Below are 26,293 nucleotides of genomic sequence, written 5' to 3' on the forward strand. Positions count from 1 at the left end.
CTTCTAGCAACAGAAAGAATACTAGCATACTTGAAGAGATGCCCGGGTAGAGGTATACGGTTCAAGAACAATGACCACATGAAGGTGGAAGTCTATACGGATGCCAATTGGGCTGGGAGTGTTGGTGACAGAAGGTCTACCTCTGGATATTGTGCTCTTGTGGGAGGTAACCTGGTCTCTTGGAGGAGTAAGAAACAGAGTGTTGTCTCCCGATCTAGTGCTGAAGCTGAGTACAGGTCAATGGCTAACGGAGTGGCTGAGATCACTACTTGAGGAGTTGGGTATTGAGTATGAGAAGCCCCTAATGCTGTATTGTGATAATCAAGTGGCTATTAGTATAGCACACAACCCGGTGCGGCATGACAGAACTAAACATATTGAAGTTGATCGACACTTTGTACGAGAGAGGGTCTCATCACAAGAAGTGTGTCTCCCATACATCACCTCCAACATGCAGCTGGCAGATATCCTCACCAAAGCTGTACCACGGAAGAAGCTAGAGGCGGATCTATCCAAGTTGGGAATGATAAACATTTATTCCCAACTTGATGGGGAGTGTAGAGAATACTGATGTGGGCCCCACAGCTACGGTCCCACTGTGTTCGTAGGGTAGAAGGTGTTCTAGTCTTCCTAGGGTTAGCTATTGGTCATTTAGTTGTTTCAGTTGTTATTTATTTCAGTCTTATTTTTGCTCTATTTGTTATGTAAAGACTAAGGGCAGATCTGTCCTTTCCATGTAATGAGCATAACCTATAAATATTAATTAAAGTGGCGGCGGCAGAACATTAAGCTTTTGCTCCTCCTTTTTCAACTCTTGTGTTCTACTGCTTCTCCTCCTTCTTCCTCCTCTTTTCTCTTACCTGTCTTCTTATTTTCGAACCTGAAATCCCTTAGGGTTCAAGACTGATAACAGTCCTGAACTTCTACTATGTTCAACCCAGAAAACAGTTTCTTTCTTCTCTGCGTTATTTTTTGGTTTATCTATGTAAATTTTCATCTGGAATTGACAGTTTTGGTCAGTTTTGTAGCTTTTGCAGATATTCTAGTAAACTAATACACAAAATTGTATTTGCTGTAGGGGTTATGGCTTTATGTGCTACCAGTTCATATTATGACACAGCAGAGATTGCAACTCGAATTCTGCCAAATGTTGTTGTACTTACTATTGATCCTGATGGGTAAACAGTCACTTTTCCCATGTGATTTCCCCTTCACCTTTATTAGCTTATATTTGGTTACCTGTCTTGACATACATGATGCATGATGAGGTCTTTTTTGTTTTTTGTTTTTTTTTTTCATTCTAAGTTGTGTTTGGATTTTTAGTATGGTTTATCATATTAGAAAACAAAAAACACTGATGTAGTCATATTGCCTGGAAAAGATAATTGCTAGAATCAGATAATGGGTTACCACTTATTATTTGGTAAACCATTTCATTTGATAGTGATACTATTTAGTCTGGCACTTGCATGTTTTATACAAAACATGGCTGGTCATGTCTAGAGTTTCAGAATGGTCAAACATTGTATCAGACCTTGTTTGGATCAGCTAAACCTCAGCTTGCATTGGGGCATGGCCTGTTGGTGTAGTTTAGTATTAGTTCTAGTGCTTTTAATCAATTGGAATGATAGTTAAATTACATTTAACTAGTTGTTCTTGGAAGAACCATTGTGGATCAGATCTGGAGTTCTGGACTGGGATTTTGGTCCCACTAGATTGTGTGCATTGCAATACTTTGCCAGATGTCTAGCATAATCATGTAATGGTATCTGGGTCTTTTTTCTCACTTTGTAAAGATTATGCAGTATTATCATTCTATTTTCCTTTTGTACTATTCTAGTCTTGTAAACAGTGAATCCCGTTCTTTCACTATCTTTTTAGCACAACACTTTATTTGCATTGCCGACCACATGTAGTTGGGACAAGGCTTAGATGGTGATGATGATGATGAGAGTTTATTTGCATATGTAAAAGAAAGGAATAATAGTACACTCTAATGCTTTGAGAATTGAGATCACTAAATGGTAAATTAAAATGTCATCTTAGATAACCTTGTCTAAAAATTATCTTGACTATAGATGATAAGATCTTGATTATTTTCTCCAGGCTTTCTACACTCCATGCAAAATTTTACTCATTGCTTTAGTTATTCTTCCAAATATTCTTCTTTCTTTGAATTATACAAGATAATTTTCTTGTTATTCTTTTGGGGTATTCCAGTGAAGTTCGATCTAAGGCCTTCCAAGCAGTTGATCAGTTTTTGCAGATAATGAAGCAACATAATGAGAAGGTTTGTGATTAAATTCTTTCTGCATTTGATTTTTTTTCATTTAAAAATATTACAATAACCACATTGGATTTAAAAGTTTTATTTCATTAGAAATGGTAATCAGGAAATGGGCATTGCAATAGCACAAACAATGGGAAGTAACTATTTTTTTCGTTTGATAATGAAATAGGAATATAAAGTTTTAGCTTTTAATTTCTCCTAGGTTTCTGGATTAATCAGCAATAAAATTTTTTTATTAAAAATGTAATAGAACTCCTACTACACAGAAATGTGGTTAGTAGGATACAGAAAAAGCAGATTGCTGACTATTACAGTTTCTTTTTAATCCATATATCCTTATCGTCTTCCCTAATATTCTTTTCTGTCGTTCTATCCTCTTTTTTCCTCCTTTCTCCTTGTTTGAGTGATGCAACATCAAAATGAAGAAAATATCTGCTCTGGATTATTGTCATTCCCTCTTTTGTAGGTTGCACTGAATAAAGATCTGGAAAAAGAAAAACTAGTAAAGTTGTTTAAAGGAAAAAAGACTTTGTGTTGTATTCTGGTGATTTTATGCATGGTTTGCAAGTTATAGTTGTGGAGAGGATGCTTCTGCAAAGCATCGTCAGCTCCTGAAGTAAATCTGTTGCATTTCCAGCTAATTTTCTCAGATTTTGCTTTTGTGGTCCTTTGTAGATGAATATGGATGATAGTAATGGAACTTCAAGCATTGGAATCCCATCAATAGCTGGAAATTCAAGTTTGCTTGGGTAAAGCCAATTCTGACTTCTCATCAGCAGAGTTTAACAACGTAATATTATTAAATTTTTTTGAGCTTACCTAGAGTATTGCCCTCCTCTCCCCCAAACCAAAGAAAATATAACACACATTTTCCTTACTTTTTCTCTGGTCCCCCTTAATTCACAATAGAGACTTTCAGGATTTAATGCATAGTTTCTACTCTGAGATCTAGGCTTATGATTGTGGAGTTGCCCTTCCAGAGTTGATTTCAACTTTTATTATTAGTCAATGGTTTAATTGGTCCTAATTCTAGAAAAAATATTGCACAAAGGCATCTATCTATGTTAAACAAAATGGTCCCGTTCAGATCTGCTGCCACAGAATAGGGAACTGTTTTGGAAGATAAAGGGGAGAGCATTTGGATGAGGAGGGGAGTTCAGTGGCCATAGTGTTGCTGATTGCAGTTGTTTCCAAAGGATAAAGAGGTGGTTTCTATTGTTACCCTTTTGAACTGTATGTGGATGATTTTATAAACACTACAAGTTCCCTAGTGTTGGCGATGGTTGCAGCAAAGGTTGGGATGGATAAGCATCCCAAGCAGGGGAGCAAACCCAAGTTTAAGGATCAATATCTCTCATTTAGATTGAACCCTAAAATTAGATCATGGACAAGTGGATTTGGGTTTAAACATAAAAGCACTTCTAGTACTAGGATTAACAAAGCAAGTTTGTTAATGCCATTTAGGTTTCAAAAATCCATTGTTTGGGGACTGCTAGATGTCTAGAACCAAATTGGCATCATGGTTCTATTGACAATATTGGAAAAATCTCCCTGAAAATTTCCATTTTTCTAGATTGCGATACAAAATTTTCCAAGAATCTTTTCTTCCTAATATGCCCGATATTTTGCCAAGACTTTGGTGATATTTCAGATTTCATTGATAGACTATATATTTAAGTTCAAATTTTAGAATGTTATTAGAAGCTTTCCAATTTCTCATTAAAATCATCATAGTTTTTTAAAAATATTTTCCTAAAAGAACAAATAGGGATTTGGTTATTGAATGATTGGCTTGCAATTTTTATTTTAATATGATTCAATTAATAATCTACTACAATTCAAAACAAAAAGATAAAAGGCACACAACTACAAAAGAGGATTCTCAATCTAATCAAGACAAATCATAGCAAAAATACAAATAAAGACTAAAAGGGAGACAAATAAAAATACCTATTTAAGTCTCTTAATCTTATTTGATTTATCTAGTTGTTTGCCATGCTTTTTTGAGCCTTAGATGTTCGATTATACTTTTTCTAATGATTCCTTGAAGGTTTATAAATAATTCCATGTTTTTAAAAAATTCCCCTGATTTTTTTTTAATTTCCAAATATCTTAGCAAAATTAGCTAAATATCCCTAGAATCTCTCCATCTCTGCATGGTGAAATGTCCATTGATGTCAAAATTTTGAACCATGGTTGGCATCAATCTTTTAAAAGGCTTTCCTTAGGTGCACCTATGTACACAAGTGAGTTGGGTGCACCTCAGCTGGCTTGAACCTATGTTTTGATGATGTGAAAATGTGGTACAGCAGAGCTATAATGAAGTTCGAACCAGAAAAGAGAGAAAGAAAGAAAGGAGAGAAGAGAGGAGAAAAGAGAAAAGGGAAAGGAAGAAATTTTCAATATGTTTTAGATATTAGACTTTATTAATCCTCTCTGAGCAGTTACCCCACCTTTATATTAATAATAAAATGATTCTGAATTACAGATATGCCCCTGTTTATGATAAATAGTGGACAGGAGTGTTCAAAACATAAAATAAAAAGACTTCTCTATCCTGCCACCCAATACACCCTAAAAGACTATTCTTTTAACACTCCCCCTCAAGCTGGTGTATATATAGACCCAGCTTGTTAATGATGAAATCAATACAAGGACGATTAAGGGCCTTAGTCCATAAATCAGCTAACTTGTCCCCTGTCTTCACAAATGGTGTGTCAATATCACCACTTTGAATCCTTTCTCTAACAAAGTGGCAGTCTACCTCAATATGTTTTGTTCTCTCATGAAAAACTGGATTTTAAGCCACACTAATTCTCATGTTGCTTGACTCATGGCTCTATACTCAGCTTCTGCACTTGATTTAGCTGCAACATTTTGTTTTTTGCTCTTCTAGGAAATAAGATTGCCACCTAAGAAATACAATACCCCATTGTTGACCTCCTATCCGTTGGTGATCCAGCCCAATCAGCATCTGTGAACCCAGGCATAGTCAAATGACCATAATCTCTACAGATGATTCCCATACCTGGTGATCCCTTAAGGTACTTCATGATTTTGTACATTTTGGTATCATATTCTGATATTTTTGCCTAGGTTCCTATTAGAAAAGTGTAGTGAACAAGAAGTAGCTTGATTTCCTTATAGTGCACCCTGAAATTAAGTAGTTTTGTTAAGTTAATTTTCCCCCCTTTAATTATTTATATGCTCAAAATGGACTTGGTAAAGTACTTTAATTAAAGGAACTCAGATATTAAGTATGTGGTAGTTTAGAGCAATCAGTTTCTGTTGTATTTATTTGTGGTTTCTTACTGTTCTCATTGTTAGGGGTGCTCATAATCCGGTTAACTGATTGATCAGTTCAGTTCTTTGGTTTTTTTATATTTATAATATACATTATAAATAAATATATATATATATATGTGTGTGTGTGTGTGTGATAAATACTTTAAATATATATTATACATAACATATAATATATACCAGTCAGTTTTGTTAACCGGATTTTTCGATTCAGTTTTTCGGTTTTTGATTAGCACTCCTACTCATTGTAATTTGTGTTTTCATTGTACTTTTCATCTCTAGTGGTGGACAAGGACATTTCTGAATCAACAGTGTGGATGGGATTGAGTTTTATGATATCACCTTTTATTTTGTAATCACTTTCCTGTTTATTTGGCTTTTTCCCTTGAATTAGCATAGAAGCTATTTTGTTTACCACTTAAGCTTTATCATTAACAAGTTGTCCTAAATTTGTAGAGTTCCAGCAGGTTCTTTGTGCTAAACATTATGCAGTACCCTTTGCTCTATTTGGCAAAGTTTGCTGCTTGCCTTTCAGTGGTTAATCCATATGTTGATTCTATTATTTGATTTGTATATTAAATATGATGCATTTGTATATATGAAGTAATTCTTACTCCGACAATTCAAATGTAGATGGGCTATGAACTCCTTGACACTCAAGGGTAAAGCTTCTGAACAAGCTCCCCTTGCCTTAGCAAATGCAAGCACCCCTCTTGCTTCTGCAACCTCCAGCACCAGCTCAGGTATGCACCTGAGTCACTTGTTTCTTCAAACTGTGCTTTATTTTTTATGTATTGTAAAATATGCTTGATTTCTTATTTAATTATTGTTTCTTGTAAGATACCTACATGTCATGTATTTCAAAAATCAATTCAACAGCAAAAGTGGAGGGTATAATACAGAGAACCCTGTGTGTTTTTGACTTCTGAGAATTTGAGTCCAGTTCCAATGAAGAATTTGGCATGTTAGGTTGGAATTACTGTAGTTAGCAAATGAGGAGTTGATGATCACATTTCAAAGAACCCTGTAGACCTTTCAATGAAATTGTAGAAAGGTTTGGTTGCCATTGCAAGAAAACCTCCTTTCTTGGCAAGTGGAAACTGTTAAGGTGGCGTTGATCTGTAAGATGTGTTGCTGCTGTATGTTATTTCCCATGATATTTTGTATTTGGTATGGGATCTTCTGGTGTTTGGATGTTATGTTATATTCCAACATTTTCCGGTTTAAGAGGTGCACTATTCTCTTAATGCAGTTTTGGTTATTTATATATTGTTTTTTTCTGTTTCCAAAGAAATTGTAGTCACATAAAAAATTGGATTATTTTCTTCTAAACTATCTATGTTGGACCAGACTGCTGGCTGGGTGGTGTTAGATGTGAGACCTATAATCATCATCATTGTCAAAGTGCTACCCAAAATATTTGTGGTCAGCTATACTAAGCTCATTACTGTATTCCACTTTACCCTAGATCATTCTTTGCTGGATGTGTTGGACAAATCATTTTTGACAGAAGCACATAAATTACTTTCATAGGTTATATGCATTCCAATGCTCCTATCATTGTGAATGCCAGATGCCAGATGGACTCTATACCTGAAGATTGAACTATTCCTTTTTCATGTTCACACAAGATCAGTGCCTTTTGTCTATTTCTACATTGTTGAGTTCATATAACTGCTCAATCTGACTTAGGTTTGTTCTGAGGATGACAGTGGCCAATACTGCAGATACAGTGGCCATCCCTGCAAGTTTGGTTAGTGATTTGGCTGATCAACCTGCACCTACATCCCCAACATCAACGGATAGTTGGGGAGAACTTGAAGATGTAATCCATGATGGTCACAATGGTAACAAAGATGGATGGGATGACATTGACCCATTTGAGGAACAGAAGCCACCTCCAGCCCTTGCATCAATCCAAGCTGCACAGAAGCAGCCAGTTTCACAACCAAAACCTCAAGGTAAAGTTATCCTTTAATTCCTGTTATAGGAGGATTTTTCATGAAACTCTTGGTTTGAGTTGCACATCTATGAATTGTACTTTCAGCTTTACCTTGAGTTTCTTCTTTTAGTTGTTTTGCCACATGTTTCAAATAATTTTTAAAATTATCGTTTGCCACTGTTCCTGACACATTCCAAAGAATTTTAAAAATCACTGCCTGATCTGGCACCCAGTCAGATTAATTCTAACTCCATTCTATGAGCTTGTAATCTATGATGAACAAAGCAGGACGCTCTTTATGTTTTTAGAAGATTTTCATGAGTCAATTTTAAAGTCACTAATTGACAAAATAGCCAGGATAATTTCACATTGTTGTTCTAGTGTGACAACAATGCATGTGTTGCTTAATATGCCTTTGTTTTGATATAGGTTGGGGCTAAACCTAATACTTGCAACTTTAAGTGAACCCATGCAGTTATGGATCTGAAGCTAATCAATGTTTGAGCAATATTAGCTGCTTTTGTGGAAGATGTTCCATGCTTTGTCTCAGTTTTGGCACCATTTTAGCTGCCGCCTGCTGCCATTTTACCTCCATCGAATTTCTGTCTTAAGTGGCATTATAAAGGAAGCTATTCAATAGTTATTTTGTCTTATCAGTAATTATCTTTATAAAGATACTCAATGGCTAAATTGTGCTTTACAGTTACTGTTCAGCAGTCAAAAAATATGGTAAAGGGGATCAAGGAGGAAGACAATCACCTATGGGGTTCTATTGCTGCACCTGCTCCGCAAACATCATCAAAACCTTTGAATTTGAAACAAGCAAAAACACATGATGATGGTGATCCTTGGGCAGCCATTGCTGCTCCTCCACCTACCACAAAGGCAAAACCTTTGTCTGCTGGCAGAGGCCGAGGAACTAAAGGTGCTGCTCCAAAATTGGGTGCACAAAGGATAAACCGAACATCTTCTAGTGTGCTATAAATTTCAAATGCGGGGCAAGGAAATGTTCAAGAGAAATGGTTTGATTTTTTTTTTCCATCGTGATTATTTCTTTTTTAATGTCAATGAAGATGATGGTTTTTTTTGGTAAAATATGGAGACCTGAAGTTGTGTAATATATTCTTTTAACATTTGTTTTGTAATAACATTTTTAGGCAATGTATCTAGGGATTCCATTGTGAAATCACTTAACTGAAAATGTATCAGGTTATGTATAGAATTATAGATTACAGTGAAAAATAATACTGGACATTGAGAAAGTGTAATTAGAAAGCCAATGAGTTAAGTTGCTTCTTCTGAATCTTCTCGCGTGTAGAATACAAGAAAAACGGGTTAATTACTTGATTATACCCTGTGGTTTTGCTAAACTATGTAAATATACCCCATGGTTTTTAAAACTACAAAAGTGTCTAGGGCTGCTTAATTATACCCTATGGTTTCAGATGGGAGCTCCCCACAAGGCTTACCCCACAACACATCCCCTTTGTGCATTGTGAGATGTTTCCATTGCTGTGGGACACGCCTAGGGCTGTAATCGGATCAGACTCGGATTCCGCATCTGATCAACTACTGTAACCTACATCCAAACCTGATCGGATTTAAAGACTCGAATTCGAATCTTATTAAATTTAAATCGGATTCAGATTTAATCCGACTCTACTATAAACTTTTAAAATATCATAAAAATTAAAGTTTTATTTATTTTTCAACTTTTATATATAATAAATTGATATAAATATAACATATTATATTTATTATATATAAACCATATAGAATATATTTTTATAATTTTATAATTTTAAATATAATTATATAAAATATATATTAAAATTAATAAATATTAGATCAGATGGGGTCAAATCCAATCCGATTATTAATTAGATGTAGATTATAACATTTGAATCTGATTCGATTACATAAATACATCATCTAAATTCGAGATAATTGAATCGTTCAAATCGGGTCTTTGATTTTCAAGTATCATTAGCAAACCTAGGCACACCCTAAGCCCTTATAAATTCCATTTAGGGATAAGGTTAACTGCATCATACATTTTGGCCCATTCGTTTATAAATTTCTCACTCATTGTTTTGATTCACAAGTGAATAGTATAATGACTTTTTACCCATCATGTTTTATAAAATTTTCCTCTAGAAGATAGGTAAGTTTGACTTTTACGCCAATGCGAGTGATGAAATTGTACGGCAATTCACATTTATATCATAACCATGGTTTTCAAAACCAGCGGACCCCTGACCAGTTCAGTCACCAGGTCGGATTTTAAAAACCATGCATCAAACGCGGCCTAAAGTTGGTCAATAAAAAAGACACCCATTTCCATCTCTTATTACAATCTCAATTTTGCCCTTTCATGATTGAAAATCCTACGTAGTTTATACTATGAAATCCAAACTCTTTCCACTGAACCCCGCAACCTGAATACATAACACCCTTCGTGGGCTTTTTCCCTCTCTACATTCGCGATTCAATGTTCTCGCACTCCACGACTCGACTTTAATGTTTTCTCCATATTTTGTCTCTTGTCTATGCAATTTGCGTTTTTAAAACAGATCACCATTGGGAGGCGAGGTTTCAGAATTGACGGCAGTAGGCAGGTTTTGGGGTATCTCCGTCAAGAATTCCAAACTGAATCACCGTCGGGTCTTCAATAGCCACTTAGCCAGGGGTCGGTATCTTATATTCTTATATATTTGCTAGGACCTTCAGTTCAGTGGCACAAGCCACAAACAACCACTTGTTCCCTGTCGTGTGCTCTTGAAGTGACAGGTAAACAAGATTTAACTAGAGTGGGTTAAAGGGCTTCCGAGTATCTATTCTCTGATTTCATCCATGAGCAATCACTGCGTGCAGGTGCAGAATGCGAATTGTCATGTTTATTGTAAAAAGGCCCAAAGCTACAACTGGAAACAATTGATCAAATCACCCCATGTAATTTCTATGCAGATGCTGTAGTGAATTGACACGGTGAGATCATATAACCTGTTACCTGCCCCTGTTCTCTCATCCAAGAATCTGCCATTCTACATCTTCATTCCAACATCTATGAAAGCAACAACTTTGAAACAATCAATGTTCAACTTCTGTTCTTATACCTCATCTATACATGAAGAGAATTTTCTTGTTAATAAAGATGTTTTTCTTTGTTCTTGTAGTAAAATGTTTTGAGCCTTGGTATCAGATATTTATGGTATAAATTGTCTTTTAGAGAGCTTTTTTCTGTCTTTTTAAGAAGATGGTCATAATCACTTGCCCATGCTGATTTTTTGACCCAGTTAATCCCACGGGGTCAGGTAATAAGCATTGTGTGATATGAGTTGAGTTGCGTCAATGGATCTTGGAATTCGGGTGATTTGCTCCTGAATCCCGATAATTAAAATAGGATCCCTAAATCATCTATCTGTATAGATTACTTTTTATCACGGCATAGCATTCCCCTTCCACTAAACCCTCAACCCTATGGTGTTTCTGAATAAGTTTTGCCCTTCAGTCAAAAGGAAAAGAAAACGGAGACTTCCAGAGAAGACATTTGGGGGGAAAATAGCAAAATATCACCAGGAAAACCGAAAAGCCTGTATAAAAGAGGGAAAAAGAAGTTTTGAAAGAAATGTAGGTCGGATCCAGGCTCGCGTAATCAAAGCCATAAAGCATCAAAGCGAGCAGACATTTGGACCCCGGATTTCATCTCTGTGCACCTTACCATGCTTCCTTCATTCATCTAAAAAGAAGATCCAGAGCATCGGCTTATTGTACACAGATTTCAACCATAACTCAAACACACCCATCAACCGGAATAACATTGATTGTCTGATGTATATAATTATAAAAAGGAACGACGACAAGGATGAAAATCCAGAATGAAACCCTGGAATAACATCATGAACACAAAAGATAAGGAAGAAATGAAACCAATTGTACACAAACAAAAAATTAAAAACGCCTAGAACCCTAAAACGATCTAGCTCCATTACTGGGGCTGGAAGCCAAAGAGAAGACGATGGTTTCTCTTAACGTCCTATCCGATATTTATAGATAGGTAGAGGCGAGTTCTACGCTTGTACGTTGGAAGAATTAGGGTTTTGCTTTTCTATAAATAAACCGATCTTACTTCTCTTCAAATGACGAAACTACCCAACCTACGTCGAAAAATAAAAAGACGAAACTACCCAACAACCCGAGGCTCACAGAGTCACAGCCCACACAGTCCACAAGACCACAAGTGACAAGATCAGTATTTCAGTTCAACAACTACGAGTCAAGGGACTCATAATGAATTATTATGGACGGTTAGGATCTTCTCTCAAGAAGTGCGACCAATGAACGAGCACGTAGAACAGTGATGAAGGATCTAAGAACGGTGGGAGGATGAAGTACAGAAACACTACTGTTCCCCACGTAAACTAGAAGGTAGCAGCACAAACGGGAAGCAAAAAAATCCACCTGAGGAGTGAGGGCAGAGGCTGAAACGGATTCCAGAATGATTCCTGGGTGGTAGGAAGGAGTGGGACTAGAGTCACTCCCACGACACGAAACGAGACCAGATCTGCTCCTCATTACCTCATACCATGGCGCCTTACACCGACCTCACAGTCACTGTACATTTAAAACATTTCTCGTATTTACGGGAAATGTTAGCATGTTACCAATGCACCGTGAGATGTACCCTGTGAGGCGCACTGAGTGAGGAGCAGATTCCACCTCACACGGAACCAAGTTCCCACTTTCCCTGTTTGGTCGAGTCAGTTACAGCGAATGCAAAGCCCGACCCCACCGACATAATACTTGTGATTTAAAAGTGTAAAAACCCAGCCCAGGCACAGGCAGGCAGCACTAAGCAGGCATTGGTGTAGTCGTGTAGAAAAAAAAAATGTCTTACCACTACTGCTGATTCCTCCCACGGAGGGAAAGGTAAAAAACATTGAACACATTTGACTTGAGTTTTACTCCCGCCCCAGAAAATTAAGGAGAAATAGGAAAAAAAGAAAAAAAAAAAAGGCAAAATATATAGAAAATTTTCTCGCTCTCAATCTCTGTGTTTCGAACCCTAGAAAGGAAGAACAAGAAGAAATAGTTGGTAAGTTGTTTCACTGTTGTAGATTGATGCCCTACATTTTAGTTTTATAGCAAGCTTAGTTTTTTTCTTTTTTCTTTTTTTTATCGATGGCTCCCATCCCTTTCTTATTCTTTCTTTCATTGGTAATTGTAACATTATAGAGCTTAACAGGTAGCTTTATAATCAGTCTGATATGGTTATGTTTTGTTTTATTTGTTTGCCTCAACTTATGAGTAATGCCCAACTAGTAAAACACTGTTTTTTTTTTTTTTTGAAAAAGACTAGTAGAACACTGTGTTAAACATACAAGTAAAAGAAAATAATGGATGCCGTTACTGATTATGTTACCGGGTATTCTAGTTCGTAGTTCATACAAAAGTTTCGTCACAGTTTTCATCTTTAACTTCAATAGTTATATAAAAACTTGTGACTATAGCATTACCCATTTCATGGTTATTTTTATTGTATATGTGAAATTGCTTTCGTCTTTCTAAAAGATTTTAGTTATCTTTTTTGTGTTGTTTCGGTACATGAAATCACAAATTTCGAATAAAAATTGGTTATTATGCTCCATTTCTGCTTTCCTTTCTCATGAGTAAGCTCTTATGCTTTATTGCATAATGTTTCCCTTGCAAACATTTTCAGGCTTACTTCTAATCTCCCACTATATTGACCCAAGATACAAGAAAAGAATTTTCCAATTTCCTCCTTTGATTTGGATATATTTCAGTGATAATGTAGCTGATATTATAGGTTTTAGGAGCAATCTCGATTTCTCAATAACTTTTATTGAAGCAAGTGGTTGGTTTTTGTATTTTCTTTGAAAGTTGAAGTTCCACACTCAGGAGGAATGTCTGTTGAACAAAATAAAGATCCTGTACAAGGCATACCTCGTAGAAGATATGAAAGGACAGAACAACAGAAGGAAAGGCGTCGATTAGCCGATCGACTTCGGTGGCAGCTATTGACAGAGGAACAAAGAGAGCATCTACGTGAGTCCAGAAGAAAACGGCGGCGAGAGCTAGCTGATTCTCATCAAAGAAGACTGATAAGTGAAGAACAGAGGGAGGGACAGCAAATTGCAGAGACACTGCTGCAGCTGCGGATGACAAATGAGCAAAGGGAGAATGCATGTGAAACCAGATGGAAGCAGTTGACGGAGGTTACAGCTACTTCACAGAGATTGCAAATAAGTGAACAACAAAAGGAAAGAATACAGGTTGAACAAGTTTTATGTCAACAGCAAATGACAAATGGGCAAAATGAACATGTTTGTGAAGTTAGAAGGCGGAGACATATAAAGCTTGCAGCCTTGATAACAGAGCAACAAGAAGATAGACTTCATTATCAAAATGGAGCAAATGGAGATTTGAATCCTGAATCTATGAACAATTTGAGTGCATATCAGATACAGGAAGGCATATCCAAGAACCAAGGTGAAGCTTTACAAGTCTCCTTACAGATTTTCAAGATATGTTATCATTACACTTCTTAGCACCACCAACATTCATCTCACCTACATCCTATATCTTAATGTTGCATTAATTAGACATGCTTAACCAACAAAGCTATGAAGTTAACCATTGGACTTACCATGGTTATTGTTATTTTCCTTTTTCCCTTTTATGTCTGTTTTGTACCATAATTGGACTATTAAGATCCTCTACTAGGTAGGACTTCTGGGCTATGCCCATTCCAAGAGTTATCCCATTGATTACAGGTCAGATTGATGAGTCAGCCAACAGCATGAATTTCATATGCAGGCCCTTAAGTGGAACCTTTGTCGGTTTTAAGCCTCATCCTCTTCATTTCTCTTCTATCAAGAACTGATTATGCACACATGGTGAATATGCATAAACACTTGACAATAATGTGCTAAGCTTGACGGATATAAAGCATCAAATAATGGTATTGTAATGCAGGACAAGTACGATTAAATCACATAAGGCATGAAGCAAGAAAGATTAGGCGAGAACGGTTGAGCCATATAAGGCATGAAGCAAGAATGACAAGCAGGTTACGTTTGAGCCATGTCAAGCATGAAGCAAGAATGAGAAGTGATCAATCAGAGGAATCAAGCTTACTTGATGAAGGTATTTCTTCATACACATCTTTTCCTTTTTTTCTGACTGCATGTATCTTTTGTTTTTAGAAATGTAAATCTTAAATTATTTGCATTATAGATGATGAACAGTTGACTCATGAGCCACCGAATAAAGGTCGTGTGCGACTGACTGAAGTTCGCCGTCAAGCCAGATTAACCACTGACTTGTAAGAGATCTATACTGAGAATATGAGAACAGTGTATGTCTTGGTATCAACCTCCTCTGCCTTCTCACTAGATCGAGATGAACCTTGATGGAGTATCTTGAAAGAATTCTGTTCAGTGTAAACAATGTTATCTAACTACGGTTGGCTGCAATGCATGGTGTACCTTATGATGCCTCTCACCCATACTTAGGTTAGACCTTCTAGTAAACTATATTTCTTTTTCCCCCCATCAGAATCTCAGTTATGCCCTTTTTATCTTTTGATTTCCACTAACTTACTCCTTGTGGCCTCGTCATTATACCTCCTTGTTAGTTGTTACCCATTGAAGATACTACTACCTCCAATTCACTAATTTCTAATTTTGTCCTACTGTTTCTTGTCACTCATCCACTTTATCTTGCCATCCATTATTACTGAGGGTTTTATGGATGGAAAAAGTAGTCCAAGCGGTATACCAGATAGGCTGTTAATTATGTTGGCTTATTTCATGGAATGATGGAACTAAATGCTTACTGATCAAAAAAGAAGTGGAAGTTAAGGCTGCTGGAGTTTGAGCTACAGAATAGTTTGGATTGAAGGTCAGGCTTGGATGGATGCACCATTCAAGATACTACAAGAGAATAGTTCAGGAAAATCTTCTTTTTTCTTTTTTGATGACAATGAAAATGTTCTTGAGTGGATTTAGGGCTGTAGTTGATTCAATAGATGAAGCACAGTTCTTTTGGAAAAAGTTGCCTGTTAAAACTTCATATAGTGAAGAACTCAAGTCATAGGCTTAAGAGAAACTGGGAGATCATTATAAATTTAACTTTTTGGTTTATAATCTATAGCATTTGCTTCATTATGGCTACTGGATTATTGTTACTATTGTTAAATTAAGGCTATGTTTGGTTTAAAGGAAAAGTAGGGAAAGGAAAGGAAGGGAAGGGAAACCTTTACAAATCTTGTATAGGTTTCCCTACATTTCCCTTCCTTTCCCTACCTTTTCCTTCAAACCAAACATAGCCTAAGTGTTCAACAAACAACCCCCAGTTTAGTGAGAGGGGAAAGATCAAAAAATGTGTTATCACCTTTAGACAATCTGTTGTGTATGGATGGGATAATAAAAAGAAAGAAGGAAAGAAATGAAAAGGAAAAAAAAAACCATGCAAACAATTGAAGAGGTTAGTTTTATTTGAGATTCAGATCTGTTTGGGCATGGAGGGAAACAAAGTTATCAACAAAGAAAAATTTATGAATTATAAACTTTTCAGACAAGTACTAATCCAATTTTTAAAAATAGGCTATTGTCTGATAAAGCTAGATAATTATCTCAACAAGTATCAGTTACATTGATTTTCTATTGTAACTTGTTTTCCTTTCGTTTGTCTGCAAGAATATACAATAGAGTTTCTTGTATAAATCATATAAGCTTAAATATTTCTTCATGTTAATTTTACAGGATTATAAGTGTTAACGCCATTTAAACAATTCTTTTTTGGGTTAATTGGCATTAGATTGGATTTATGTCCTTGTTGTTACCATCTAAAATTATGACTTCCAATCTCAATCATTCATTATTATTTTAGTATGTATGTTACTATTATCAAACATGTTATATTTGGTGATCCTTCTACTAACATTACTGTACAGGGAAAATCTATGATATCAAAAGGACATGGTACTAATCAAAGCACCCTGTGTATTTTGATTAATACCACCTAATTGATTACCTCTTTTCTCATACCAGCTGATTGGCCATAAGCTTTTCCAATATCATATCTTTCCGGTATCATAGTTGACATGCTATATTTGAGCCAGTGTAATCTAATCATTTATGGAAAAATAAAAAGAAAAAAAGAAACTTTTATTCCCCACTGCTTTGTTTACCTGTTTGATGCACAGATGAGAAAACAGATCCTTTTCCTTGTCACATGACTAGCATCTACTCCAGTGGCAGTAATATTCTTGAAGCAGTGAAGATATGCTAATTTGAGCGAGTAATGTTTTGGTCTGCAACCGGGCTGTTTGCCATCTTCTGTACGCTGATAAACCCAAGCAGGAGTATTTACACCTCCAGCATTATCTGTGGATGGCAGTTGGTGAATATTTCATTGATAATTTGATAGCAGGGGATGTTGGCCAATTACCCATTGTGTTTGATTATGTTTTTCAAAATAAAATAAAATCATGTACACATTGGCGAATACCACTCCTTCAGTATTCCCATAAAATATTATGACCGCTTAATGGATGCAGAACTAATCAGCCCGAGATTTAATCAACCATTGCACTAAATGATGACCTTTTAAAATTTTGGATAAATTGATGAAACCTCCCATGAAGTTTCTGACAAACCTCGCGGAAGTTTGGTAATCTCAATCATTTCCCCTGAATTTTCTCATGTACTTATCCCTTCTATTAAAATTAGGGAAATGTCCAAAATATTTGTACGAGGATTCTAATAGAGGGGGCGTATTACAATTATCTAATTTCAAGGGAGGTTTCAACAATTTACCTTAAAATTTTATATATGCATAAATAAAGAGCTTAAACAAACGTCGAGAAAAGGATATACAATAAACTTGGTTTGAGTCCTGAGAGGATAATCCAGAACGAGAGAGGTCTAGTGTGGTTATTTCGTGTATTATGGACTGCCAAGGAATTAGATAATGCTTACGTTCTAAACAAAGGAATGCTTACGTTCATTCAAGATGGTAGAACCAAGGATAGAGATCGGCTCTTTTTGCGGATAGTTTTAGGAGATAGTATGAACTTGGCAAAGGATGAGTTTACATCCTCGTTCATACTTATAGTTGTTATCACGGGTAGCATTATTGTACGGTTGTTTAACCATGATTTTCAAAACCGGATTGGACTGGTTGGTCAGACTGGAAAAAACAGGAACTGGTCAGGTGACCGGTTCTGTTTTACCCCAGAACCATTATTTTGTCAAAAAACAATTGATTTGGTCAGCAAACCGCTGGCCTGGGCAATCAAACCATTCGAACCAAGGTTCAAAGTAGCGATACTGGTCCTTTTTTTTTTAATTTTGGTTCAGAGGGGCCGATTTAAGTCTCGGATACCCTCTAAACCAGGCCTTGACCCGATACAATGTCAGGAAGGGCCCAATACGATACATATTGGCTGATATGGGCTGATATGTAATGATTTTTTTTAACCTTGGTTCGAACTATCCAACGGTTTTAGCCGTTTTTTTATTATTTTTGTTTTTTTGTCAGAATAGGTTGTCCGTTCGGTTAAAACAGTCAGACCATTCAACCTGGGGACTGGACCCCTGACCGGTACATTGTCCGGTTCAATTTTAAAAATCTTGTGTTTAAATATCAAGAGTGCCGCTTAAGTGTTGTTGATGGATTTCCAGCCATGAAGGCTATTGTGGTTTTAGAACAAATAGGATCTCATCAGGAAGCCTGCCTTTCAAGAACATCAAATGCTTTTCCTTGATACCTCCTCCATGAACGAAAATCTGTGCAATTTGACATTTTGACAACAGCAAGTATCAGTCTACTCTCACTTTCTCAATGTAAGAATGACAATGGTTAAGAAAATAGTCTATCCAATGGAGATGGCACTCTTAGAAGTTGGAATTCTGTGTTCGGATGGCAAACCCTTTATGAACCGTTATCGTTCTGGTGAAAATATTTATTTACCCTTTTCAGTGAGCTGCATCGAAGGAATTGTATTTTCTTTCAATTCTCACAGACCTCAACTGTCTTAAACGTAACAATTTAATGAAAGCTCTGTTTCCCTTTCCATGTTTCTCTTCAGACTCCACAATGTCTCACAGACCTCAACTGTCCTTGGAGACGATGAATCCCCTGAGAAGAAAACATCAACCCCATTTCTTACCTCGATCCAACTGCATCCGGGGCTCTTCTTCAATCCCTTCTCTTTCATCGACACCCTTAAATTTGCTGCCTTGTCCCAAAGCTCTGCCTCTCTGTACAAATTCAATAACTGGGTATAATTGCTGCCTCTGCTGGGCTCCATTTTTAATAGGTTAGAGGCTGCTATTTCTCCAAGTTCTATATTACCATGAGCTCGACAGGCAGATAACAAGCATAACCAAACACTCATGTCAGGTTCAATCGGCATGCTCTGGATGAAACCATAAGCTTCGGTCAGGTGTCCAGCACGGCCCCATAGGTCGACCATATTTACATAATGTTCCATTCTGGGTTCAATGGCATAGTCTCTTTTCATCGACTGGAATAAACAAAGGCCCTCTTCGGTCAAACCCGAATGGCTACAAGATGAGATTAGGGCAAGGAAAGTAACCTCATCCGGCAATACCCCCAATCCTTGCATATCATCAAATAATTCAATCGCTTTTGAGCCCTCCCCATGAGATCCATAGCCTCCAACCATTGAATTCCATGTTATTATGTTTCTCATCGGCATGCTTTCAAAAATCCGCTGTGCATATGTTAAGCATCCACACTTGATATACATATCGATTAATGCATTTCCAACATGAAGATCCGACTGAATCCCAAGTCTTAACTGATAAGCGTGTAAAGCTTTTCCTTTGATCAATATTGCAATTGACGAAACTGCAACAAGGGTATTGGCGATAGATACAGAGTTTGGAGTCAGACCATACTGCAGAATTTGAGGAAAAAGACTAATGACCAGCCCTGGAAGATTGTTCCGGCAGTAGCAGGTGATCAGTGAATTCCAAGCCACCAAATTCTTGTGTGGCATGTCTGAGAATATGCTTTCAGCTTTGTCCGGCAAACCACATTTAGAATACACATCTATAAGGGCACTGCCAACAAATACATCTGATACCATCCCACCCTTGATGATAAATCCATGGAACCCGCAACCCAGCTCTACGTTCTCAAGTCCAACACAGGCATTTACTACAGTAGCCATAAGTACGGAATCTGGTTTTATTCCTTCACCCACCATACCACTGAAGAAATTCAGAGCTTCCTCAAATTTCCCATTTTGGCATAACCCTGACATCATAGAACACCAAGAAACAGTATCTTTTTTCTCAATTGAACTAAAAACGGAACAAGCATCCTCGGTGCTCCCACATTTTGCGTACATTGTCAGCAGAGCACTCTGTACAGCCACACTACTCTGTACCGATCTTTTTATCAGCTCCCCATGGATGTTTCTTCCCAGATCATATAAATCAAGCAGACTACAAGCTGACAAAATATTAGATATTGTGAAAGAATCAGTAGTTAACCCAAGTAATCTCATCTCTTTGTAAGCATCTAATGCTTGTTCAATGCAATCGTTAATGATATAAGCTGAAATCATTGCATTCCATAACTCAATTTCTCTGTCAAGTATGTGATTAAAAATTTCCTCCGAATCTTCTATAAGCCCACATCTTGCATACATGGTGAGAAGAGAAGTACAGACATAAGGATGCCCTTCAAGACCCATCTTGATAGCATCGCAATGAACCTGCCTCCCAAAATCTGTATACTCGCCCTGAGAACATGCTGACAAGACACTTGAAACTGTTGACGAACCCAACCTGAAATTCTCTTTCTTGACAAGTGCAAAATATTCCAAACTCTTCTCCCACAACTCGTTCTCACAGAAGCCACCAATCATCGCATTCCAGATTACCACATTAGTCTTATCTTCCAACATATCAAACACCATCCACGCCTCTAACGGTCGGTGACATTTTGAATACATATTTATTAATGCGCTTTGCAAGAACGGGTCATTACCAAACATGTTGCGAGCAAGAATGTAGGCGTGAATTTGCGTCCCTTCCGCAAGATTTGATGGATTATTACAAATGCCTAGGAGGATACTAAGGGAGTAGGCATCGGGTCTTACACCCAAGGATTGCATCCGGCGAAACTGGAAGAGACCGTCATCGATGCGACCGAACCTGAAGTACCCATCAATTATGGAGTTCCAGAGGGAGACGTCTCTTACTGAAGCTTCAACCTCGGACTCGGAGATTGCAGCGAACACTTGGGATGCACTGGAGATGGATCCGCATTTTACATACATGTTGATGAGAGAGGTGGCGATATAGGGATCGAATTGCAGACCCAAAGCGATGATAGCGGCGTGGATCTGCCGTCCATTACGGATATCAGAGAGGGCAGCACAGGCTTTGAGAAGAGAAGGAAAGGTGAACTTGTCGGGTATGGGAGAAGAGTGTGATGATGGACTGCTATTACTGTTACTTTGGTAGTTGTTGGAGTATAACAATTGCAAGGCTTCGGAGTAGAGTCCTTGTTGAACAAAGGCCCGGATCCTGGCGTTTACCAATGACGACGATGACAGAACTGATTGAGTCACATTTGAGAATCTTCGACAGAGAAGACGATTGAAATGCATATCATCGTTATCGTTGTAACTGGTTATCTTGCCAGCAAAACTAATACTAGGGGCCTAGCTAGGCGGAATTCCAAGCCCTACAAACAGCACGAAAAGAGAGGAGATCAAGCAAGGGAAGATAACCCATGATTATAATCAAGATCTCGGTTGGGAGACTATCCCACCTAGAACTAGTAGCGTGTAATATCAGCGCTTCTCCCTTCTCCACCTCCCCTCTATCCTCCCTCCGATTCCCTTCTTGTTTCCTCTTCGTCATCCTCTTTTCTCTTGATCTTGAACTTGATAATTCAATTCAGTAGTGTTCTCCATAAGGATAAAAGGCTACTTAAAAAGAAAAGTCGCGGTCGAATCGAGTTATTCTCCCGACATGAAATGATCACGATTCAGTATTCACCGTCAAGATCTGCTCCTCTCACACCTAGGGGTGTCAATTGGACTGGATTTCGTTCAATAGTCAAATGTGAGTTCACTATAAATGGACCGGGTTTATTTTGGACCGGTCCAATTCAATGTCTGGACCTTTCAATCTGTTCAAATTTGTTTTAATTTAGATTGGTTTCAACTTTCAACCCAAACTTGGTCTATTGACACCTATATTCCTATCTTATATCAATGTATCAGATTTGGCTTAATCCAAGCCAATCCAATATAAATTTATTATAAACGACCAGATCCAATCCAATCTAATAAATATTTTGGACTGGATTGGTCCAATCCAATATGGCTTGTTGATCTGTCCAATCCATCCAAATTAATTTTGGACTGGATGGGGTCTAATCCAAAACCAGTCCATTGACACCCTTTCTACACCTATCTCACGGCATGTTTCAGTCATACATTGGGAACATATCCTATACTTGTATGTCATTATTTATGAAAAATGTTTATATCCTATGTCATTATTTGTGGAAACCGTTTAGATCCTATATTTATGGAAGATGTTTCCAATGTATGGTAGGATGTAACTGTAAGATCGGCACTCTATGAGGAATAGGAATTCACATCTATACCTCACATAGGCTGCCCCACATGCACATCTCAGTATGCACTGAGAACATTCCGAAAGTTGTTAGTGAGAGATGTTCCCATTACACGATTGGGATATGTTGTGAAACGCCCTCTGTGAGGCGCAGATGTGAATTTTAAGAATAGATCCCAATTCATTTTTATTGATGGGAAGATGTTTCCAATGTATCGCTAAAATGTGTTAAGGTCAATGTGAGGCACGTTCTTTGAGGAGTAACTCTGGTTCCGTGATCATTTCCACAATAAACGGTGCCATGTCGATTGCATGTAATTTATTCGGTTTCAATGCCAAACTCTTTGTTTGGTTCCATGTTTTGTGGAGCTCATATCTCCTACCCATGAATGGTAACATGTAAATACAAAGGATGTTCTCAATGTAGAGCGATTGTATTTTGTGAGGCTCAGTTTGGAAAGTAATATAAATATGTAGAGTGTAAATATTTGTATTTGTACTCTTCCCACTGTGAACCTGAAAAAATGGTGAGTAAACGAAATCGCACAAGCAACAAACTCACATCTCCTACAGGAAAAAAAAAAAAAAAAAACTCTACCTAGCATCTAGCTGCACATTAGGAATATCTCCCATACATGCACATTAAATTAATGGGAGATGTTCCTAATGTGTAACTGGATTCTCATGCTTACAGAGTGTGTGGAGTTTTTGCTTGCAAGAAATCCCACATAAGCAACTATTGGTAGAAACAGCAAAAAGTTGTTTTAATTCAATTATACCCAATGATCCTATAGATCTCAAATTCAGATAGGGGGATATCTGAATTTAATTCAATTATACAAATCCTATACCCAATGATCCAATATCTCACAAAGATCAATTCGAATTCAAATTTGAATTCACTAAGGATGTTAGATATCCAAGTTGATTTAATTATACATAGGTCAAAATTTAACAAATTACTAATAGGAAAGAAAAGAGAAACAAAACAATCTATACAAAGAAAAACAAAGGCACAAGCATGTTTTCAATCATTTTGGATCAGATAGGAGTGATCCAAATTCAATCTCATTTTTTAAATGGATCCTATTTTTCAATCCGATCCAATAGGGGATGTTCAAATCCAACAAAATAGGATCGGATTTGAATTCAAATCAGATTATGATCTAGTCCATTTGCACCCTTCATGTGTGTTTAGGGTGCTCAAATCCTACTCACACCTACCCAAATGGCAAGGAATTGAGTTTTGTACGGGTTTGCCTTAACCCTGATCTTATTCTCTAATGTTCCCAATCTAACATAACTCAAAAACATACAATTTTTCGAACCCAACCTCATTTCTACAAGGTTGAACCTAACACCAATCCAACCAGCCTTTCTACTTCTTCTTCTTCTTTGTAAAAAGAACCCACAATTATTTTTTATAACACATTTTAAAAATCTAAAATACATTTGATGGTGCGTAATCTGGCAGCTCCTTGTTGGAAGGTAACTCGGATGCTGAGCTGGCTAGTTTGTTGGGTCAACCTGCAAAAAGACAATATTAGAGTGCCCGGGCTGCTTTAATCAGGGTGGGCACTTCAATGCTTAAGTCAACGAATTGGAGGTTTTGGAGAGAGCTAGAGAGCAAGATTACTAGAGTATGTGAGAGCTGTATCGTGCGTACCTTCTTTGAGGGAGGGGATGCCTTTATATAGGCATAAGGAACCGGGAGCTTCCTGTAACACAGCCGAGATTCCCAGGAAACCATGCCCACCAAGTCTGAAGGAAACCTCTCGACCAGATACGCTATCCTTACAGAGGGATAAAGTCAACTCCAATGCAGACGATGCAAATAGTCAGGCCTAACGATCGAATGTTATAATCCTGGAGAAGTCGGAGGCAATAATTCACTCAAAGGTGGAGATCCGGCATATCACTAGCTGAACTCAGGTCAAGTCAGCATGCAGCAGAAGAAGGTCGCCTCTCATGCCAACCTGACGTCTTGACGGAACCGGGGTAGTCCGGTGGAAGTATATTACATCATACACCAACCTGAGGTCCCATCTAGTTGTTCGCAGTTCAGCCTACCGGGGTGGCCCCAAGGTTATTGAAGTGTCCGAGGTGATTTGTTTATGTGGTGCCAAGGTGTTGGTCAACTGTTCGGAGATCTGGCATATCACTAGCTGAACTCAGGTCAAGTCAGCATGCAGCAGAAGAAGGTCACCTCTCATGCCAACCTGACGTCTTGACGGGACCGGGGTAGTCCGGGGGAAGTAGATCACATCATACACCAACCTGAGGTCCCATCTAGTTGTTCGCAGTTCAGCCTACCGGGGTGGCCCCAAGGTTATTGAAGTGTCCGAGGTGATTTGTTTATGTGGTGCCAAGGTGTTGGCCAACTGCTCGGAGATGTTACGTGTCATGATATCATTAGAGGACCAAATCACCCCTCATCAACATTAATGTAAGTTGGAATTTGGCTTATAAGTTCTTAGATGTCACTTCCTCCCATAGTAAAAGAGAATAAAAACCAAAATAAGCATGAAAAGAAATCCTAAGCTTTTTAAGGCTATGGAGTTAAAAGTCATAGCAAATTACAAGAGTACATTTATATAGAAGATCAACATATTGGGTTCATGCATATCGATTGGGTTCATGCATATCGATTGACTGATACTTAATTTTATCAGCTTGATAATTCTCAAACATGGTGACAAAGATGCCTTCTATCATCCCCAAACATTCAAAACCCCTAAGTTGTATGTATTTTAGTGTCTCGGACCCTTTAGGCACCAGCCACCAGGCGTATTGCATTGATATTTTGACCATGCCCTATACATAAGAGTATCAATGACCCAATAGGGGGAATTAACAAAACACAAACCAGATTGAGGTTAAAGAATCAAAAACCTAACCTGACCCTATAGGGCCGAGTCAAGGTAAATTTGCCCTTTAACCCAATGCATTGACATCTCTATCCACAAGACACTGAGTTGCACATCAAGAACATCTTTCATACTTTAACCCAATGTATTGACATCCCTATCCACATGACACTGAGCTGTACATCAAGAACACCTTCCATACTTCAATGTTGTCATTTATGAGAGATTTCTGATGTGCTGTAGTGTCTTGTGGGTAGGTGTAACTAGCATCTTTGTGGGTAGCAAATCCAGAGTTGTTTGAATCACACTCAAAATTTGAGTCTAAATCAACTGTCAGTCAACCAATTGAAGAGACGCTGACTAATCAGGTGTGAATGCGGTAGGCAAGACTGGATTTCAGGACTTCGGATCTCCTACTCACCAGAACTCTATCCACGCCTACCCACAAAACACTACCTCCGTGCATTGGGAACATCTCCCCGTGCATAATAGCATATAAGAGGATGAGATGTTCTCCATGTATGACTGCGATGTTATGTGGGTAGGTGTGGGTAGATTTATCATGGGTAGGAAATACAGACTCAGGTTTCAGTTGCTTTGAACCACTTTGCATCACCACACACACACACAAAAAAAAAAAAAAAAAAATCGCATCAGAAACGACGATCATCACAAAATTTTAGAAGGGACAAAATGTTCACTTGATAAGTCTTAAAAATATATAGCCAGCGTTTTTTTACGAGGGAACTAAATTAATTTCGACTTGTGATTAAATTTGAATTAGGAAATAACATGGCTTCAGATCCCTATTAGACCCAAATGGAGGAAGAACGGCTGAGAGTGTTTAGGAATGAAGAAAAAATTTAAGGAGATACAGTTTTGAGAAAGAGAAAATGGGGAGTGTAGAAATTGGGAGTGGTAGTGGGAGGGAGAGAAGGAAATAGACTTATTTATTTATTTGGGTGAGAAAGGAAATAGAAACCATATGTGATTGACCTTGTTATTACTAAAAACAAATAAAGAAAGGAGATCATCTCATATGCAGTACACAAGTATGAGAGAAATACTAAACATCTAATGAATAATTAGATTAGAGGGAAAAAAAGGTACAGAAGCACCACCTAAACGTCACCCTCCTTTTCTTTTTTTTCTTTTTATTTATTTTATTTATTTTTTTATTTTTTTTGGGGAGAAAGACGGTTCAGCCCAAGGTTTTTTGGGAGAAGTCTAAGGACGG

General features: G+C 37.5%; 3 protein-coding genes and 1 non-coding gene across 15 annotated transcripts in view; 2 read left to right on the plus strand and 2 right to left on the minus strand.

Moving 5' to 3' along the window:
- The window catches only part of CTEXP (kinase family with ARM repeat domain-containing protein), a 75,389-nt gene extending 66,568 nt beyond the window's left edge, over positions 1–8,821 (plus strand). For 5 of the 7 annotated variants that reach the window (XM_088899262.1, XM_088899263.1, XM_088899261.1 and 2 more), the window contains 6 exons: positions 1,079–1,178; positions 2,221–2,290; positions 2,966–3,039; positions 6,227–6,336; positions 7,306–7,554; positions 8,239–8,821. In XM_088899262.1, coding sequence (XP_088755388.1) covers positions 1,079–1,178; positions 2,221–2,290; positions 2,966–3,039; positions 6,227–6,336; positions 7,306–7,554; positions 8,239–8,519 — 884 coding nt within the window. In that variant the 3' untranslated portion in view covers positions 8,520–8,821. Of the gene's footprint in view, positions 1–1,078; positions 1,179–2,220; positions 2,291–2,965; positions 3,040–6,226; positions 6,337–7,305; positions 7,555–7,964; positions 8,199–8,238 lie in introns of those variants that run through there. The other 2 variants (XM_088899264.1, XM_088899259.1) reach the window with 2 other exon arrangements.
- Positions 8,822–11,161: 2,340 nt separating this feature from the next.
- Positions 11,162–11,272, minus strand: LOC148801864 (small nucleolar RNA snoR100). Its single transcript, XR_016083314.1, has one exon. It is a non-coding gene; the product is annotated as a small nucleolar RNA snoR100 (small nucleolar RNA).
- A 1,070-nt stretch (positions 11,273–12,342) lies between these two features.
- Positions 12,343–17,005, plus strand: LOC104594473 (uncharacterized). 6 transcript variants are annotated; one of them, XM_010254756.3, is made up of 4 exons: positions 12,343–12,464; positions 13,455–14,045; positions 14,532–14,702; positions 14,793–17,005. In XM_010254756.3, the coding sequence occupies exons 2-4, from the start codon at positions 13,460–13,462 to the stop codon at positions 14,882–14,884; spliced, it is 849 nt and encodes a 282-aa protein (XP_010253058.1). In that variant the 5' UTR covers positions 12,343–12,464; positions 13,455–13,459; the 3' UTR covers positions 14,885–17,005. The 6 variants fall into 6 exon arrangements, with proteins under 6 accessions (XP_010253058.1, XP_010253055.1, XP_010253053.1 ...); XM_010254753.3 differs by having other exon boundaries at positions 12,374–12,464; positions 13,437–14,045; XM_010254751.3 differs by lacking the exon at positions 12,343–12,464 and adding an exon at positions 12,471–12,630 and having other exon boundaries at positions 13,437–14,045.
- A 1,257-nt stretch (positions 17,006–18,262) lies between these two features.
- On the minus strand, positions 18,263–21,646 carry LOC104594474 (Tetratricopeptide repeat (TPR)-like superfamily protein). Its single transcript, XM_010254758.3, has 2 exons — positions 21,375–21,646; positions 18,263–21,287 (listed from the first exon to the last, which is right to left on the minus strand). The coding sequence occupies exon 2, from the start codon at positions 21,208–21,210 to the stop codon at positions 18,598–18,600; it is 2,613 nt and encodes an 870-aa protein (XP_010253060.1). The 5' UTR covers positions 21,211–21,287; positions 21,375–21,646; the 3' UTR covers positions 18,263–18,597.
- Positions 21,647–26,293: the final 4,647 nt, after the last annotated feature.

Source organism: Nelumbo nucifera, chromosome 2 (assembly GCF_055504915.1).
Source record: "Nelumbo nucifera cultivar China Antique chromosome 2, China Antique-T2T, whole genome shotgun sequence".
NCBI classification, from domain to species: domain Eukaryota; kingdom Viridiplantae; phylum Streptophyta; class Magnoliopsida; order Proteales; family Nelumbonaceae; genus Nelumbo; species Nelumbo nucifera.